This window comes from Pempheris klunzingeri, chromosome 20 (assembly GCF_042242105.1).
Source record: "Pempheris klunzingeri isolate RE-2024b chromosome 20, fPemKlu1.hap1, whole genome shotgun sequence".
Taxonomy (NCBI): Eukaryota; Metazoa; Chordata; class Actinopteri; order Acropomatiformes; family Pempheridae; genus Pempheris; species Pempheris klunzingeri.
Window position 1 is genome coordinate 12,372,029 of NC_092031.1, and position 17,494 is coordinate 12,389,522.

Below are 17,494 nucleotides of genomic sequence, written 5' to 3' on the forward strand. Positions count from 1 at the left end.
CCCTGACAGTTGCATCTGGTCCACAAACAACAACACAGTCTCCTTGGGTGTTATGTGTGTTAAAGTTGTTTTCAAGGCACCACTCGCTGCTCGGAGGTTATGTAATTCAGCCGTGAATGTCCCACATGACATGTCATGTATATTGCATTGCCTAAAAAGCAGCTCCCCCTCCGACTGCACTCACAGCTTGCTAGATTTTTCATCTCCAATTAAAAGGGAACTAAAGTACTGCATCACTGGACTCAAGAGAAGAGAAATAATTGACATGCTCGCTCCTGAAACAAGTGAATAATTGAATTTGTTTTTCATTTAGCGGAATATATTTGGGTGTGGGATGTTGCTTGGCATGATGCTATAACTCTCAATAGATGATGATTTGAATAGGGATAAGTTGGAAATATTAAGAGAAATCTTGTCATGTGGTAAATGATAGTGGATGTGCTGCTAGCAGCGTTCGCGAGAAACACTTATTCGATCGACATCGCACTCGACACTGCACTCCCCTGGGTCCGCAGAATGTGTGATGTCGATCGGAAGAACAGTTTTCAAGAAAAAGGACAGACATACAGAGGACAGGCACACAGACGGCGACTACAGACAGAGAATTAGTCCATTTCAGTTAGATTTAAGTGGACAGGGAGGCTATACATCCTGTTTTAGGATACTCATTGACTTACTGTTTTCTGAAACATCAATTCAGTCGCCTTTAAATTAATATTTAGTTTAGATAAATGTTTGCTATTTACAGTGCTGGAACAGCGTGTCTTGAGATAACATTTGTTATGAATTATGAAAGATTGATTAAAAAAGTAATTTAAAGTGAGTCTGTGTAGCTAACTTAGAGCTGACCGTAGAAGTTACTGTGTGGAACAATGTACCAATGTACAAGATGAGAGGAGTTACAAATTCTACAAACACATTGGTTATTCAGCCATTTCTATGTAGTTTGCGAACATTAGCCAGTAAAACCTGTTGAGAAAATGCTGTCGTCGCAGCAAAACTCTGTGTTGAATTGAGCAAATGTGTGTTTGATGTTCTAAAAGAATGAACATGTCATTTCTTCTTTTAACCCTTTAACCTCCTCACCAAGAAAAAAGCAATGAAAAAATGTATTCTTTATATATTTTATTTCCTTGGGGCACTAATTACAAAAATCTATGTTTTTTTATGAACAGACCCCACATTTTTTGAAATATTGGCCTCTACCAAACGGTTGAGATGTCGTAAGTAAAACGTGTTTTCAATAAGATATGGTGAGTCAAAATGTGCTCTACCATATGGTTGAGCAGAAGGTTAAAAGGTTAAAAGTTACATAGTCTCGCTTTAAAAAGAAATTGTCCAATCAGTGTTAAATGTAGTCAGGTGAAGCAGTAAATACCTCAGTGTGAGCTATAGTGGCCCGAGAATGCTGCTCATAAACAAAACCAAGACTCATGAGCCACATATCATCTTAGCAGACTGACACTAAAATGGCTATCTTGCAACACAGATATCATTCCTGAACCATATAGCATTCATCAGTATAGCACTCTTCACTAACTGCAAAAAGTACCATTGTGTAGAAATCTGTCACGTTTTCGTATTTTCATATGTTCCGGTTATTTTATCAACCATAGCTAGTGTAGCCCACAGCTAGTTAGCATATAAGCTAACTACAGCAACAGACTGAAAGTGATATTCGAGCAAGTACTGAAGAAGCATTCAAACTGCACAACATATGAATGTCACTGTAACACTTACTACTCACAAGTGTTATGTACACAAAAGTAGAAATGACCAAAAATAGTTGAGAAACTTTAGCAAGCAGAGTGCTGTAACACAACTGTCACATATTATTACGAGCTGGCGGCTAACATTAGCTCTGAATCATGTCATGCTAACTGATGGAAAACAGTTGACACACTTGACTCACATTTTTATTGTTGCACGTGCTAAAAGACACATTCATCAGTTCCTGCTATCTCCACGTCTCACTCACTGCTGTTTTTAAAATATTTTAAATATTCTCTGCACTCATATTTTGAGATGCCATTTTCGCTGTTGGAAGCGTAGCTAGTTTACAATACAAGCGAGGAGAACAAGGAAGTTTTATCTTTTTTTAGTTTCTTCGAGGTCACCCACTGCGTGAAATGACAGCGCTGGTGATCTGGAGGATCAACAGAGATGCAGCAGGAAAACTCATCTTTCTCAGCCAATATAGCACTGAATACATTTACTAACAACACTGATTGAACATCCACATAAAAAGCGACGAAACTCCCCTGTGATTTCTAATTTTAGGATATTTCTTGAATGAAACTGGTTAAATAGCATCATCTCAAGACATTGGGAGGCATTGCTAGATTTGTTTGCTCTTGTTCTAAGAACAGCAAATAACTATTAAATTACTTAAAAGGCATCTGCTGTGAAAATCACATCAGAATGCTCTCTGGTCTATAAATAAACATATCTGACTTGTATTCATCTCAGCTGCTACTACCTGCTTTTTAACGTTTCCCAGTTGTCTGCTAGCCTCACACCTTTTCATGTGTTTTCTGTCAGGCATTTTATTGTCCCAGACTCCTTTTGGGTTTTCTGCCTTCAGTGCTCATGGATGAACAAAGGCCTGCTAACAGACAACAGTAAAACTTCACCATGTAAAATATCAGAGCATGAACAAAATATCATAATCATCTTTACATGTCATGCAATACAGTTAAAAAGCCCTGCAGAATATATTGCTGTCAGTGGAGGTATAATTAAACTCCATGGTAAATTTGGCTGTAACTTGGTGTGTATTCATTGCATCTAGCATGTAATTTTTATTAGGTATTGTGCCTTACATACAGCATTACAGTATGATATGACTTGATATCTTGCATCACCACAAAAGGGCCTCAAAAAAGTGGGGATTAAATGAACAGTGTGCTGCAAAATGGTAAGGTTCACAATGTAACAGCATTATTGAATTGGATGACTGCTCATTGTGAAAGTGTTATGTTATAATCGTGTTTATGATATTGTGGTCACCCTCTGTGTCTCACCCTCACCCCAGGAGTCAATGCACCAATCCAAAGATGTGAGAAAGTGAAAGCTAATCATGAAAGCCCTACTCATCTCCCTCTATCCAGTGTCTCAAAATGGAGACTTAGCAGCAGTACCAAGGATTGAATTTGGCCACAGGAGATACCAAGATAGGATTAATCAATAAGATTAGATTGCCTTTCTACAATGCACCAAGCACATTAACGTAATATAAGAAAAACATCAAGTAATTCACCATGTCAGATGTATTACATTCGGGAGTCAAGGAGGGTAATGTCATGGTTTTGTGTGTTAAATCCAGATAAAAGTTGCTGAATTTTTCACCGAGGTCTTGCTAATGATGTTCTCTTGGAACTGATACAATTGGCAAATGATTATTGATTTCAGCACTGGAGGAGGCTGGCTGCTTTACAGAATGATCTTGTGCCGGGTTGCAGTCTGTGAGTTTTCTAATTACATTCATACATGCATATTAAATGAGCAACCTCACGTTTTTTTTCTTTAGAACACGAGGCAGAGTGCTCGTTTATGATAAGGTACACGCAACACAGCTTTCCTGCTCTATGTGAAGTGATGCATGTTGCAGCCCCATCACACCATGGGCAATATTTAAAATTTCATCACTTCTCAGACTGCACAAGAGGTGAGAAGTGAGAGGGTGAAAATGTAATCCCCCAAACTAATGACTGTTATACAAAATTACAAGAATAGAAAGACAAAGAGGCAGCATTAACTCTTAATATGCCCAGCCTTGGGCCAAACTAATAACACCACAATCGAATCAGCTCTAAATAAATGATGGTGCTGTAGTTTAATAACATATCATCTCCCTTACTGGCAGCATTGGATCCGACAGTACTATATATCTCAATAATCCCACAAGATCAAATTGAAGGGCAAATTCACGTTGAGTGTTGCTTTATTTCCCTAACTCATTATTTTTGTGTCTACTGAGATTTTTAGCCAAACACTGAGCTCCACCAAGTGGACAGAATGAGAAATGTAAAAAAAAAGTTAACTGGATAAAAGTTGTATGTAAAACAATTCATTCAAAGCCACCTATAAAAACAAAATTTTCCTTAATGAGATCATTTTATTATTGTTGTTGTTTTGCATTGCACCAAATCAATGTCAACACACACTGCTAACCCCCCCCCCCAAAAAAAAAATAAAAACACAGTACATGTCAAAAAATTACATTATGCTGCAGAATATAAATGGAAAAATAAAGAAGATTTAATCATTTACATGCACCTGTGAAAAAAATCGTTCCTCGTTATATTTGTACATCCCTTTCGATTCATCAACACTGCAGTGTTGATGTGACAAACATATGTCAGTTAATCACTTTATATACTGCATGTGTTGGATGGAATAGCACAGTATCAACACACTGTCGCCACCAGGCACTGAAGATAATAATTTCTCTCATGCTGAACCATGTGCCAGAAAGCTACATGAAGTAGTTTGTGGTCCGCTGCTTGGGTTGTTAGTGAACACTCCTCCTTGAATCTGACACTGACATTCAGTAAATCTATAACTCTGATAAATATAATTATCAATATTAAGTGTGTGTTTGGTGGGACTCCTGTTACAAAATGAGTCTACGATGCCTTCAAGTGCAATCTGTCACAGGGAAATCTTTCTTGTCAAGATAGCCGTGTTGTCGGAAGTTTTTTGAGCAGATCATAGAAGAATTGAATCTAAAAATTGCACACCATTACATTACTGTTTGTTTTTGGATCTTCGGACAAAAGCAGAAGACAGGCCAATTGTATACATCTAGAACCAGACAACAAGCGTGTCATTAGTTCTTACAGAAAACACTAGTTTTTGGACCGGTGTTATTGGGATTCCTCAACATGTTCACTATAAATCCTATTAAAGATGATACATGAAAGTTACATCACAACTTGTAAACTGCAGCAATGTTTTGTTGCCAAAGCCGTATAAAAACTCTCTTGTTAAAAGTTGTGAAATGTTGGAAATTGTGAGGAGAAATGTGAGAAAAATTAATACAATCCAGAAAACATTAATTTGCAAGTGAGCTGATTTACTTTGAGAGGGTGAATGAGCAATACCTATCATTCATACAAAATGTATATTACTTTGAAGAAATGTGCAAACAAAGCTTTAATAAAGGATGCCATAACATGCTCTCTGATGCTGGCATTTGGAAAAATATACAGTTAGAAATATATACACATCCAAGAGTAGCATGTCTACATACTCAGTGTGGGCATTAGCAAGAGTCTGCTTGCATAGTTAAGTGCATGCATAAGCAATTTTTCATGCAACAACTTTCAGAAACTTCATGGATGGTGATCTCTTTTCTCAGTCTTTCAGTGCGTTCAGTGTTGATCTACTCTTCTAATGCAAGCTAAAGATGTGCACAAGCTGTGATGTCACACGTGAAGACAGAAGATGGGCTGACTCAAACATACCATAATGCTCTATGTACATGTATGGTGTTCAGCGAAGGCATCCCAGCTGTCTCGGATTATGCTGTCTGTGTGCGTAGTGGCTTTTTACATTAACCCTGTGTTCATCTGAGAGGAATGTTTGGAGATGTCTGGCAGTCTGAGGAGGCTGATCCCCATGAGGAACATGGGCACCGCGGTTAAGTGTTGGCATCAGCAGCTGGAGGGCAGAGGTGGGTGAGGGGTGGGAGGCTGTCTGAGGGGTAACAGGTTATTACAGGTAAGTAAAACACAAACATTTAAGAACCATTACAAACCAAACTCTCCAGACATTTAACACCAACGACACATGCTTCATTCCTGCACTTCTCCTCGGCCTCTCGCTGACAGTCTCAATTTTGGCTGCACAAAAATACTTCTTAAAGGCTGTTGCACAATTACTACATCAAGGAGCATATGTAAACAGCAGTTCAGGATAAATAGGCTTAATTGTGTTTTACTTGAAATTACATTTTCAGTGCTTAATAAATATTAAAATTGAATTATAAATTTACCAACACCTGCAGTTATACAATTTAGATTAAATACTTTGATTATCTGAGGCACTGATGTTTGTTGTTGACATATGGCTCTCAATACTGAAGGAGAGCTGTACATAAAGACTTTTGGAAATAATTCAGTGTTTCACTGCATCAGCATGTTAAAAGTTGCCCGTAAACTTCCTTTGGTGACTGTGTAGTCCATGTTTGTAGTAGCTCAAAAGTTTCTTCCCACCATTATATCTGCTTTCCATTGTGTGCAAAGTCACTTTTATTTTCACCTCCTTCCGAGCTGTACTTGATGTACTTACTCTCAACTATGCTACAGACAGAACAAGGCAATAATTCAATACATGTGCAGTCCATGCTTATTTACAATAAAGTATAATATTCCTCAAAATCAATGCAATCCATACAAAGTGCTTCGTTAAAATCCATTCCTAAATAACTATTTAACAATGTGGACAGTAAGTGTCCGGTATGGCAGCTGGTATTCAGTAACCACTGAAAAGCTACAGGTGCTTTGAAGATGTTTGTCAGACACAAGGTCTAGTTTGATAGTTAAAACACCCCAGAGCTGCACTAGAGAGATTGTTATCAGGCCTTTAAAATAATGTCACTTGGCCCTCTGGCTAGTTTGTGTAGAGTTGATGGGGATCTTCCTGGACTGCATTGTCTTTTTAGCAGGCTCTTTTTTCGAAGGGTCTTTTGCATTGGCAGAGGATTGGGTGGTCGTTTCTGCTCCAGAAAGCTTTGACTTTGTGGAGGGCAGCAGTGAATGCTTAGCTGCAGTGGACGCCTTGGATGATTCCTTGTCTTTGGCTGTGGTAGTGGACTGGGCCTCTGTGGCCACATTCTGGGCTTTCTTGCTTGCTCCGTGTGAGATTCCTTCTCTTGCTGCATCACCACCACCAATATCCTCTGGACTTCCTTTGGCTTCTCCCATCCCTGCTTTCGCACCATCAGCTAACTTACGGGTGTCTTTGGGCCTCAGAGCAGTTTTGAAGAAGGATAAACCTTTCTCTTCTGTCTTACTGTTCCTCCGGGGGCCTCTTGACGGTGGGGCTGCGTTTGCAGAAGAAACACCCACACTCGAGGATCGCAGACTAGTGATGGAGGAGCTACTGCTTGAGCTTCGGCCCACTGCCCTGTTCTCCGCAGCACGGCCCGGCCTGCTCTCCGCCCTACTAGCACCACTGGACCTGGAGGGAGGACCTCCAGGGTTAGCCTTCCTCTCTGGGACCACGTTGGTCCTTGAGGAATCACGGCTAGTGCTCCTGTCTGCTGCTCTAGTCCTTCCTGAGGCTGAGTTTTTCTCGCCTGCCCCTCTGGGTGAAGTCCTCCTCTGAGGGTGTGAGCTTTGTAATCCCGGTGAGCCATTCTTCCTCTGCTGGGCAGAGTCAGGATGTAATACCTCCGGAGTTTGGGATGAGCCTTTCTTCGAGGGGGTTGCTGTTCTCGAGGAACCAGCCTTGCTAGTTTTCGGGGGTCCATCGCTTTTCTCCTTGGGGTTTGAGGTTGATGCTGTACTCTTGGTCTGTGTTCGAGATGGCAGCTTGTCGACAGCTGGGGATGCGGGAGACACAGAGCTGGATGACGTTGAAGAGGTGGCAGGACGCTTCTTGGGACTCCTTTCACTCTCTAACCCAGTCTTGGCTGAGGTCCGTTTAACACCAGCACTCTCTGCAGACCCGTTTCTTTGCTTTGGCTCCTTTGCAGCTGCTCCATGTCGAGGACTGACCTGTTCAGCAGTGGCGACAACATTGTTGTTATCCCCAGCTTGGATGGAGCTCCTCTGCTCTGCCTGTGCCACAGCCTTGGAGTGAACCTGCTCTATCAGCCTCTTACTGCCTGGATTACCATCCAAAGCTGTAGGCGCCGACCTGCCCCCTGACTTGTCTGGCTTAGGTGACCCAGGGAAACAGGAGGTGGACAGCTTGCTATCAACCACCTCTCCTATCCTCTCCAGTGTCGGGGAGGAGGAGTGGGATTCCAGGGAGAAGCGTGAGGGAGAGTTGGAACGGAGCTGGAGCTTAGCGGAGTGGGGCCAGGATGGTTTAGTGCCATTTTCACTGAGCACCAGTGGGCTGGCAATGGACGATCTTGAGGAGAATGTCTGCCTTTGCATGCCCCTTACTGCTGTCCTGCTCGATAAGCCTGCATGGTAGAAAGATACACATTAACAACTTAAGATTCTTTAAGAAAACCTTCAAATTCATTACTTTCAAAGCACTGAAAACAAGTCAGAAATTGTGGGTATTTGAAAGTGTCTCCCACCATCGTCCTCGCTCCGTTCACCAGCAAACTCAGCTGACTCAGAGAGCGAGGCCAGTGAGGTGCGTCTGGAAGAGCCAGATGAGGCTTGGCTAGGTGGCCGGCTACCCATCAGCCTGCTAATCCAGTGCTCACACAAAGAGGAACTGGTGGATCCTAAAGTCCCAAACAGACAGTGGATGAACATGTATACAGCAACATTTCATACAGCAACAATTAAACATGTACATAAGAGATTGTATTAATATCAATAAAAATGTACCTCCTACAGAACTGTTTGCCGACCAGGACGGAACTGTGGCACGTCTTTGATAAAACAAGATGTAACCAGTCTGCTTGCAGACCTCATCTTCAGATATGGGCTGAACGTCACTATCGTCAAAGCAATACCACTGTCCGTCAATGGAGTTCTTACAGTGAGCTACGAGACACAATGCAGTAAAATATTGTAAATATCTTGGGAAGCTTTTATAAAAAGAGTTAATACAACACCAGAACTATTGGCCATTGGTTTGTTGATGCCGCTCTGTCACCTGTGTAATGTCCTCCCTGCATGGTCCCATGATGGTTACACACTGCGTACAGGTCATAAAGGTAATCCTCCGGGTCACGGCCCATCCCATAGGGCCGTCTCCATGGTGACCAGTGGGAGGGGAGACTCCAGCTGCTCTGGCTCCTCTGCACCATGTGCGGTGCCATGTCCATGCCTGTGAGCGGGAACTTCACCATGTTCTGCAGCTTCATTCGTCGATCCCCATCCTGAAGTTGCGACACAGTTAATTTGACAGCAAGCTCTTCAATAAGCAGTCCCCATGCACTAATATGTATCTGCTATATTGTTTTAGAAGTTGGAGCATTATAGCACCATCATTTACAAGTGTCTCCATCAGTACCTGTCTGAAGCGTTTCAGGTGAAGTATGAGGATGTCAGGCAGGGTCCACAGACTGAGCTTGATGCTGCCCTGCTGAAGCTGCTTACAGTGTGGACATCGCCATGCATCATCAGGAGCAAGCTGGAATAAAAGTGAAAATAAGAATCATTAAAGAGTGATTACACTCTAGCTCATGTTCTCTTGTGTTGTTTTCTATCGGTTTCTACATGTTTGTACATTTTTGTACAATGTAGGCACAACGTAAACAATATTTCATTGCAGAAAAAGCATGTCAGAAAGTGTAATAGTGCTGCCATCTAGTGTTTGATGTTCTTATTTCACTCTGAGATAAAAATGGATAGAAATATAATCCAATAACACACCTCTCATAGTTTATTTGCTTCAACCAGCATTTTTAAAACTCTGTATGAGGGAAACAGGCTGATACTGTCGATGAATGTCAGCATGCAGCAAAAAAAAATAAAAACCTAACTTTAATCCAAATATCTAGTCAGAATCAGTGACATTCTGAGCATTATTTTGGCCGACTTGATACCACGTGTGAGCCTACCTGTTCCTCTTTGGTGTAGAGTTGAAAGCACTGGGCGAGCGAGCAGGTCTGAGGCTGCAGGTGCTGCTCCTTTGCTTGTCGCACACTTTCAGCATCTGGGATGTATTCATCCTCAGTTCTTTTGAACAGACTGTGGGCATGAACATGGCACAGGTCACAGAGGGATCACGCAGAACTTCAAAAGGACATTTCCTCTATGTATTTGTGTTATGTGTGTAATCACACATCTGGCCCGAGCTGTCTGTGCCAGATCTCACTTACTAGTCTTTCGTCTCCTTGTCCCATTCAACAACAATTTTGACGTGAGGTGGCCCTCCAGGACCGCAAGACTTGAATGCCCTGTTGAAAATCAGATAAAGAGAACACCACGTTATATTTTTCATTTTGGTCATTAAGCTGATACTGCTGATGCAGAATTATATAATGTATATACACACACATGGGAAAAAAAGTTGAGGACTAATATGAAGACCATGTTTTTTTTTTTTTCATTGGATTCTGAATAGTCTTTACTGGCCTTGTGGGTCTTTATAGATTCTTGATAAGCCTACAGCGATACAATGAATGACAATTTTGATTTTAAACAACGACTCTATGCCAAACTTTAACTTAAATAAGGTTGAGGTTTTACTTTCTGTTTGTTTGTTCCCCTCATTTCAAAAAATCCATGCAACAACCACAGGGGTCAACAACTTCTTAGCAGAAAATCTATAAAACCAGACAAGCTATTATACATCTCAGGAGATACTTTAACATCAATACTACCGAAGAGTCAGCCTACATACTGTAGCTCTTCAATCAACTTCCAGTGGATTGAACACACTGCAGGGTTTACATAATGGCTATTCAAGAGTGCTAACAGTCCCCCCTGGTGGTGATAAGTGACATTACCTCTCCACAGAGGGATGGCAGAGCGGCTGCTCCTCCTGAGGCAAGAGATATGTGATTCCAACCACTCCTACCACACGCAAAGTGAAGGGCCCTACCTACAGACCACCGAGGATGAGACATTAACAAAACATAAACATAGTTTAGAGATTATTAAAATCAAAGGCTCTGTGTGGGAGAGTCTGAGGAATATGATGTACCTGTACAAAGACTCCAGGGCGCAGAAGATGCCGCATCTTCTCCAGGATTTCTTTCTGAAGTACATCCCAAGTCACTGTTCGCTCCAAGTACAGAATGAATGGATTGCCGAATCTGCAGGAATTACAGAATCATGAACAAATAGTTCGACTTGCATCAACTTTAAAGAAAGGATAGCAATTTAAACACTTTTAAGTTATTGAATATTGTTATTCAGTACCTGCGTCCTTGCTGTCCAGCGCAGGCTCTGTTACACACCAGCAGGACAATCTTCTCAGCCTGCCCACTATTCTTATTGGGACTCTGAGGTGGGGTTGTGGGCTCTTGTATTTGTGTGGGTATCCTGTTATTATCTGTGCCATACTTTAGGTTGTTCTGGTTGAGATTTGCATGTGGGCTCCCTGTAATAAATGCACAAAATGTGAAGTTGCCAATGAGAAATGTGAAAAAAAATAATACACCTAATAAAAATGCTAACCCACTGAGCTGGTCAGTGTGTGTAGCAACTTCTTTCCCCAGTTTTAATCCATTTCTAATCTAATCAGGTCTCCTACTGGCATAACAAAACAAAGAGCTAAACTAATTTGTGGGGAATAAACAGGATGTCGTACCGCCTCGCTTAGAGCGAATCTGCTCTGGTCTGAATAGCTCAGGTGTCTCGAAGGCAAAGATGGAGTCACTCTCCTGGATGATCTCAAGGTCGTCGTCGTCGTCACAGAAGGAGCGATGAAAGCCATCATAGTACATTTCAGTGAGGACAATCTGAGCACAGAGAGAGAACAGAAGCACAGCATGGTTTGCATTTGGATTCATTCATTTGATGAAATTAAATTGAAACATGAAATAACAGACAAAAAGGAGGCGCTTGAAAATATCAAGAGAGGCTTCATATTCGGAAATACAGGAGGTACGTATAGACATTTACAAAGCAATGATGCTCAAATAAACAGAGATTATTCTTGCCTTCCACTGCGAGATAAATCAAATACAAATTTAACCACCCAATTCTCCCATGGCTCTCTGTAAACACTCCTACAGCCACTTTCCTCAAAGTAACACACTTCTTTTAAATCCTCTTTTTCTGATACATTATTGGCTTTAAAGAGGTAACGCTTTCTAAATAAGCCGGCACCTGTTGGGCAGGGATTTTGGTCTCTTGGGCCACAGCTTGTCTCAGCCTGGACACGGTGCCAGACAGAGGCACCGCCACTCCGACTCTCATACAGTGGGAGCACTTTCCTTGGTACACCACTGTCACATACAGGGGCCTGCAACATAGAGAGACTGAAATTAATTGGCTGTTTCATAACTATGGCTGGACTGATGTTTCAAAGATAGACGGCATCTTCTAATTTTAGTTTTCTCCTGTCAGATCTTTCATGGTGTTTGTCTCAGCCGGGCATGACAATCCTTTTAATGCTGGGTTCAGACTGGCTCTTGTCTCGTCGCATTTTTTGGATACAGGGAATTTTTTTTTTTTTTTTGCGTCTGATACATATTGTCTTACTCATAAACTAGATACAGAGTCACCTTACCGTGTGTGAGGTACCGGGATTGGCAGTGAGATGCAGAGGAAAGGATCAAAGGTGTTGCTCTGTTTCTGGCAGTGAGGACAGGTCAGAGAGGATCTACAAGGAGACACGATGAAAATAACAAAATGTAACTGGAACACTGTTAGTTTATCATTTTAAAGGAATAGTTCAGCATTTTGGAAAATATACTTGTCCACGATTGATGCCACTCTGAAGTCTGTTTGCTACAGTAAATGTGAGCATCGCGTTAGCTTAGTTTAGCATCAAGGCTGGAAATGGGGAAGCAGCTGCCCTGACTCTGGCCAAAAGTAAAGTAACTCCTCTAGCGTCACCTTTAAAGCCCATTAATTAACAGTTTATATCCAATTTGTTTAATTTGTATGCAAATCATAGTATAATAACAACATATTACAGTTTTAGAGGGTTTATGAGTCAAACTAACTCAGCAAAACAGCAAAAAAATTCCCAAAATGTCAAACTACTTCTTTGAATGTAGTGGAACACATAAATGAAAATAACATCCACTTTCAGCAGCAGTGTGCTCACAGTAATGACTTAACACAGGTTAAGTTTGCAGTAAAGATTGTCGCTGCATATAAAGATGCAACATCACTGGTGCATCATTTTAAACTGGATCGCAACAAGTGACTTGACCAAGTTCCTCATCCTCATCAACAGAATGTTATGCTTTATAACTTATGAATGTTCTTCATTGATTTTCAGATAGTTGATAATAATATGAGCTGGTAGTTTGCCTGTATTCACATTTGATATAAACAGATAATATATCAGCATTTGAAAGTTTTACCTGTATTGTGCCTGAAACAACTCCTGTACAAAGGAGCCAGGTGCTGGTAGTGGAGATCCTTCAGGGGCATGTTCATCCTCTACTGGAGGCTGGAAAAATAACATACAGAACATTTATTTGAAGTACAAGTACAATATAATGCATGTTAACAACACCAGCAGTCCATTGCAGTTTATGGTGTTGTAATAATCAGTTTATTACATATTAATCAGTCAGGAAACGCAAAACAAAACATATTAACTTTGTTCAGATATCGACATTCTACTGGTCTATAGCTGAATATAGACTCTATACTGCAATAGCAGCTGCTGTTTACCTTCCTGGGAGGCCTGATGTCAGGGTGGACGATGTGGTTCAGGTCTTCATGAACTCTATCCAGCAACCAGAGGAGGAATTCCTGGGCATCGTGCTGGGAGTTACCCTTGAACTGTAGGGCGCTCTTCGACACCACATTCTGTAGCAGACAACAGCAGGACAAACAAAGTATGGTTTCAGCGGACTGCTCCTAAAACAGAAATCATTTTGTAATGCAGTGAGTACCATTTCTGTTTTGTTTTTTTGTTTTGTTTTGCCACATCATAAAATATTCAGTACGTTGACCAGGATGCCGATCAGCACAATCCTAAAGGTCAGCAGAGGTGCGGGTGAAATGCAGGCGTGGAGAAGCTTTTTAAAACCAGGACACAGGCTGAAAATCGACAGCTTAACCTCACAGACGATTAGCTATTGGAGATGTGTGTACTCTACAGAGGCACCCGGGCATGGCTGCTATAAAGTCACCTCTACTGGCTATCAAATGTCACGCAAGGTCACAGATATGAGGGGGCTCTGCACTGCGTGCCTTCCCAGCCTGTCCCACGGGACAGTCCTCCTTATTTCGAAGGCATTACATAAGCAACGTCAGCATTCTGTGCAAACTGTGGGGAAAACAGAGGCTTGGCCAAAGGGGTTGTCTTTAAGTAAAGATCTGTTGATGAAAGCGGATCTCGAACAAGCTGTAGCGGAAGATTTGGACAGTGAGTGAAAGTTTTAAATATCTGCATTGCTTTCAAACAGGAGTGTGTCTTGTGAATTTATTTCTTCTGTATTCTGAAAAGAGGAAAGTTTCCAAAAATGGGTCTGATGCTTTGTGTAAAGGCAATCAATGAAAGAGATAAATCATTGATGATGCTCCATTTAGTATCCTTGAACTCTTTTGTAAGTAATCTAATGGGCAACTAAGTATTGGAGTGAACTAGGTCAGCTAAGAAACCTTTTCACATTTAAAATGATTGTGGCAAAATTAATATTTATTCATTTCTATCAACAGCTTCTATGTTATTACAAATTTACTACTGTCAATAGATCATGTATCTTTCACTCAGTTAAATTGCTATAAATTCAAACTGAGTGCTGTTTACCCTTTATGATAGTTAATTAAAATGTTTTATAGTTAGTACACTTTCCTGTATGAAAGTAAAAACAAATACAAATGGCAAATACAATCAATCACAGATGTGGCACAGAGGAAATATACCATTACCACAATTAATGATGAAGAAATTACCAACGTTTCCACTTCATGCCCTCCCAGATATATAAGGAATGATACTCTTAAATCAATTACTTGAAGTTTATCATTCAGTGTCCCTATAGTACGGAGGCTGTGCATCATCTATGAAAAAGTCTGATCATTTTATCAGCCACTGACTTACAGACTACCACCATTTGTTGGATTTATTTTACCATCCATCATGTTGTCAAATGAAGCATCGCTTCTTGCGTCTCTTGTAATCATCTGTTAGAGTGTGTGTGGATCGTGCTCTAAGGCCGTTTGGATGGTGTACAACAACATAATCCTCAAACCAATTGCTTCAGAGAGAAAATGGACCCTGGGACACGCTGGATAATTCCCCTGTGTTATTATTACGGATGTCTTGCTAATGATCTTTAAGTGCTCTCAGTTAAGGCTCAGATTGTGGTCTGAGGCAGGAGGCTCAAAGCCGTCACATGTGCACGCTGAGCTGTAATGTACACTGACCACAGAAACTGTATGATTTGCAAAAGTTCAATTGGCTGAGTACTGAGTATGAGGGTACTTTGAATTCATCCAAATTATTATTTTTTTTTGATATTAGAAGAGAAAGTCAGTGCCACTTCTACTGCATGCCTTCCCAAACATATAAGGAATGATGCTTTTAAAAAGCAACAGTTTGGGTGGTACAAGCCACAACAATTCACATTAGTATTAGCAAAAACTAAAAAAAAAAAAGAACTATGACCAGCTTTTAGATATACTGACAGAATTCCTAGTTTTTCACAAATTAGATGTTAAATTTGACAAATATTCCTTATCAAAGTGTCTGATAGTCCGGGTTTGGGCCTGCTGAGTTAATGATATTGCAGGCCTCTAACTCTGCAGAGAGTAATCTATATCCAATCAGACAGTTTGTACCCTCGCTGGAAACCAAGGTAGGGAAAAACAATGGACAGAAATAGTAACACTGTCAAGAATAAGCACTGTGTCATATGTGCCGTTCAATTTAGTCCCTTTTTGTTGTGTATTCTGAGCTTTTGAAAGGAGAAAATAGGTTATCAGACAGAAAAAAGGCGCACAGAGTGAAGTATCCCTGTTGCGAAAGAACAAACTTTTGTGATGGTGACAGGCAAACTTTTCAGTTCTGGGATAAAGGTTTGTGAGGTGAAATGATGAAAAAGCAGCCGAGGCTGGAACAAAAGCTGAACCGTGTGGGACAGACAATAAAACACATCACAAAACTGATGAGCTTTTTTACAGTTCAGCTGTAGGACTCATCTGACCGGCTAAAACAGCCTTTTGAAGAAAGGAGCGATACTGACTCACTGACTTGTCTGTTTCATTTTTAGGATTTTTTAGGATTTAGTATCCTATAAAAGGGCTGATTGTAAGTGCAAATATTATATAAACTGTCATCATAACTGTGGAATTTTTGACCAAATACAGAAACTAACTTGTTTTTCCTTCATCCAAAATCAAAATGTGGAATAAAATCCTAATGTTCTCATTAGAGAGCAGACTAAACACTAACGCAGTATGAAGAATACTGCCCCAGTGGCTTGTTGACAAGCAAAGTACATAATCATCAGACCCATTCTGCAATCATTCTGACAAATGAAAGCAATTCATGATTAAGACTGAGCAGTGGGACCAAGGCATCTGCATTTAGTGTTAAAATATCATGTAAGTGTTGACAGAACACTGAAAAGACTGTTTTTTATTTGCCACTGATGAATTAAAGGTAGGATTGTGCAGCACAGTTCACTGAGGTGCTACTGGCCCCTCTTGTCATGTGTTAATGGATGTATCCAAAAGGCACAAACTGGGATTGGGGTGCTACTGGTCATCCAATGAGAGCACACGTAACAGTTGTAATAGTGACTTTTTCCTGCTCTTCTTCTCATAATTAGATTAAAAATGCAGTTAGCTTGAGAGGATTATATCTTTACCTGTCATTTCAAGTTCCTCTGTGAGTATTGAAATAGACCAGGGGCACTGAGGGTATCTGGAAACTTTATTCTAGTCAGCTAAATTGACCTGAGTTGGGTCAATATCCACTAAAAAGCCAATCCTTATTTATCACCCACAACATGCACATCCTGTGTCTTTTTGCTATTGTTAAAAAACTACACTTTTTTGGACCAAAGGTATGAAGTAAATGTCTGATCCCTGCATACCTTGAAGTCTCTGCTGTGCTGAGGTGTGTACTCAAAGGTCCACAGAGCCCGGACCAGACCGGACAGCTGCTCGGTCACCTCTCCTGCCTCCTGCTGCTGATGCTGATGATGATGATGCTGCTGCTGCTGCTGCTGCTGCTGCTGCTGCTGCTGGCCCCCCTTCTTCGGCACCAGCCCCCCGTTGGACTTGGCCTTGTCGCCGCTGCTGTTGCTCTCCCCCCCTTTGAACTGCTCCAGAGCCAGGTACTCAGCGAAGAGCTCCGTGTTGCTCAGGCACTGCAGGATGGCGTTCATGAAGCAGGTGTTTCCGTGGTTCTTGAGTCCGGCGACTCCCGGCACCTTGTCCCCGAAAGGGAACCCCCCGCAGTCACTGTCGTCGGACGGGACTGACCCCCCGGTGGTGGTGGGGATCAAACTTGCTTCGTCCTTCTCGTCCTCGGCGGCCTGCTCGTCGGTGCCGAAATGAGACAAAGTGGACAGAGTCCGGAGAACTCTGTTCATAAAGCTCCCCACGGAGCGGACCGAGCTCCTCCGGAAGAGTTTTTTGCTGAAGGATTTCTTCTCCTTGTTACTGACAACTTTCGACATGTTCGGTCTTGATGGCTTTCCCCGCTTTTTTTATGCCTTAAATCCAGAAAGGGCCCCCTTTTTTTCAGAGCATCGCTCCATCCCCGC

General features: G+C 41.4%; 1 protein-coding gene across 1 annotated transcript; it reads right to left on the reverse strand.

Annotated features, from left to right (window-relative positions):
- Positions 1-6,599: 6,599 nt before the first annotated feature.
- LOC139219895 (ubiquitin carboxyl-terminal hydrolase 31-like) lies at positions 6,600-17,407 on the reverse strand. The gene is made up of 16 exons (XM_070851902.1): positions 16,820-17,407; positions 13,443-13,580; positions 13,127-13,215; positions 12,322-12,414; positions 11,919-12,054; positions 11,386-11,548; positions 11,007-11,187; positions 10,789-10,900; positions 10,592-10,686; positions 9,962-10,039; positions 9,701-9,830; positions 9,151-9,270; positions 8,791-9,016; positions 8,520-8,678; positions 8,261-8,413; positions 6,600-8,140 (listed from the first exon to the last, which is right to left on the reverse strand). Exons 1-16 carry the CDS (start codon positions 17,405-17,407, stop codon positions 6,600-6,602), a joined length of 4,002 nt encoding a protein of 1,333 aa, XP_070708003.1.
- Between the last annotated feature and the right edge of the window lie 87 nt (positions 17,408-17,494).

Excerpts from the sequence above, each read along its gene's own strand:
- LOC139219895 (XM_070851902.1), bottom strand. The coding sequence starts at position 17,407 with ATGTCGAAAGTTGTCAGTAACAAGGAGAAGAAATCCTTCAGCAAAAAA. Across the intron at positions 13,581-16,819 it reads AGCACAGCAGAGACTTCAAG|AATGTGGTGTCGAAGAGCGC; the intron begins GTATGCAGGGAT and ends TGTCTGCTACAG. Across the intron at positions 12,415-13,126 it reads TTGTTTCAGGCACAATACAG|ATCCTCTCTGACCTGTCCTC; the intron begins GTAAAACTTTCA and ends GTCTCCTTGTAG.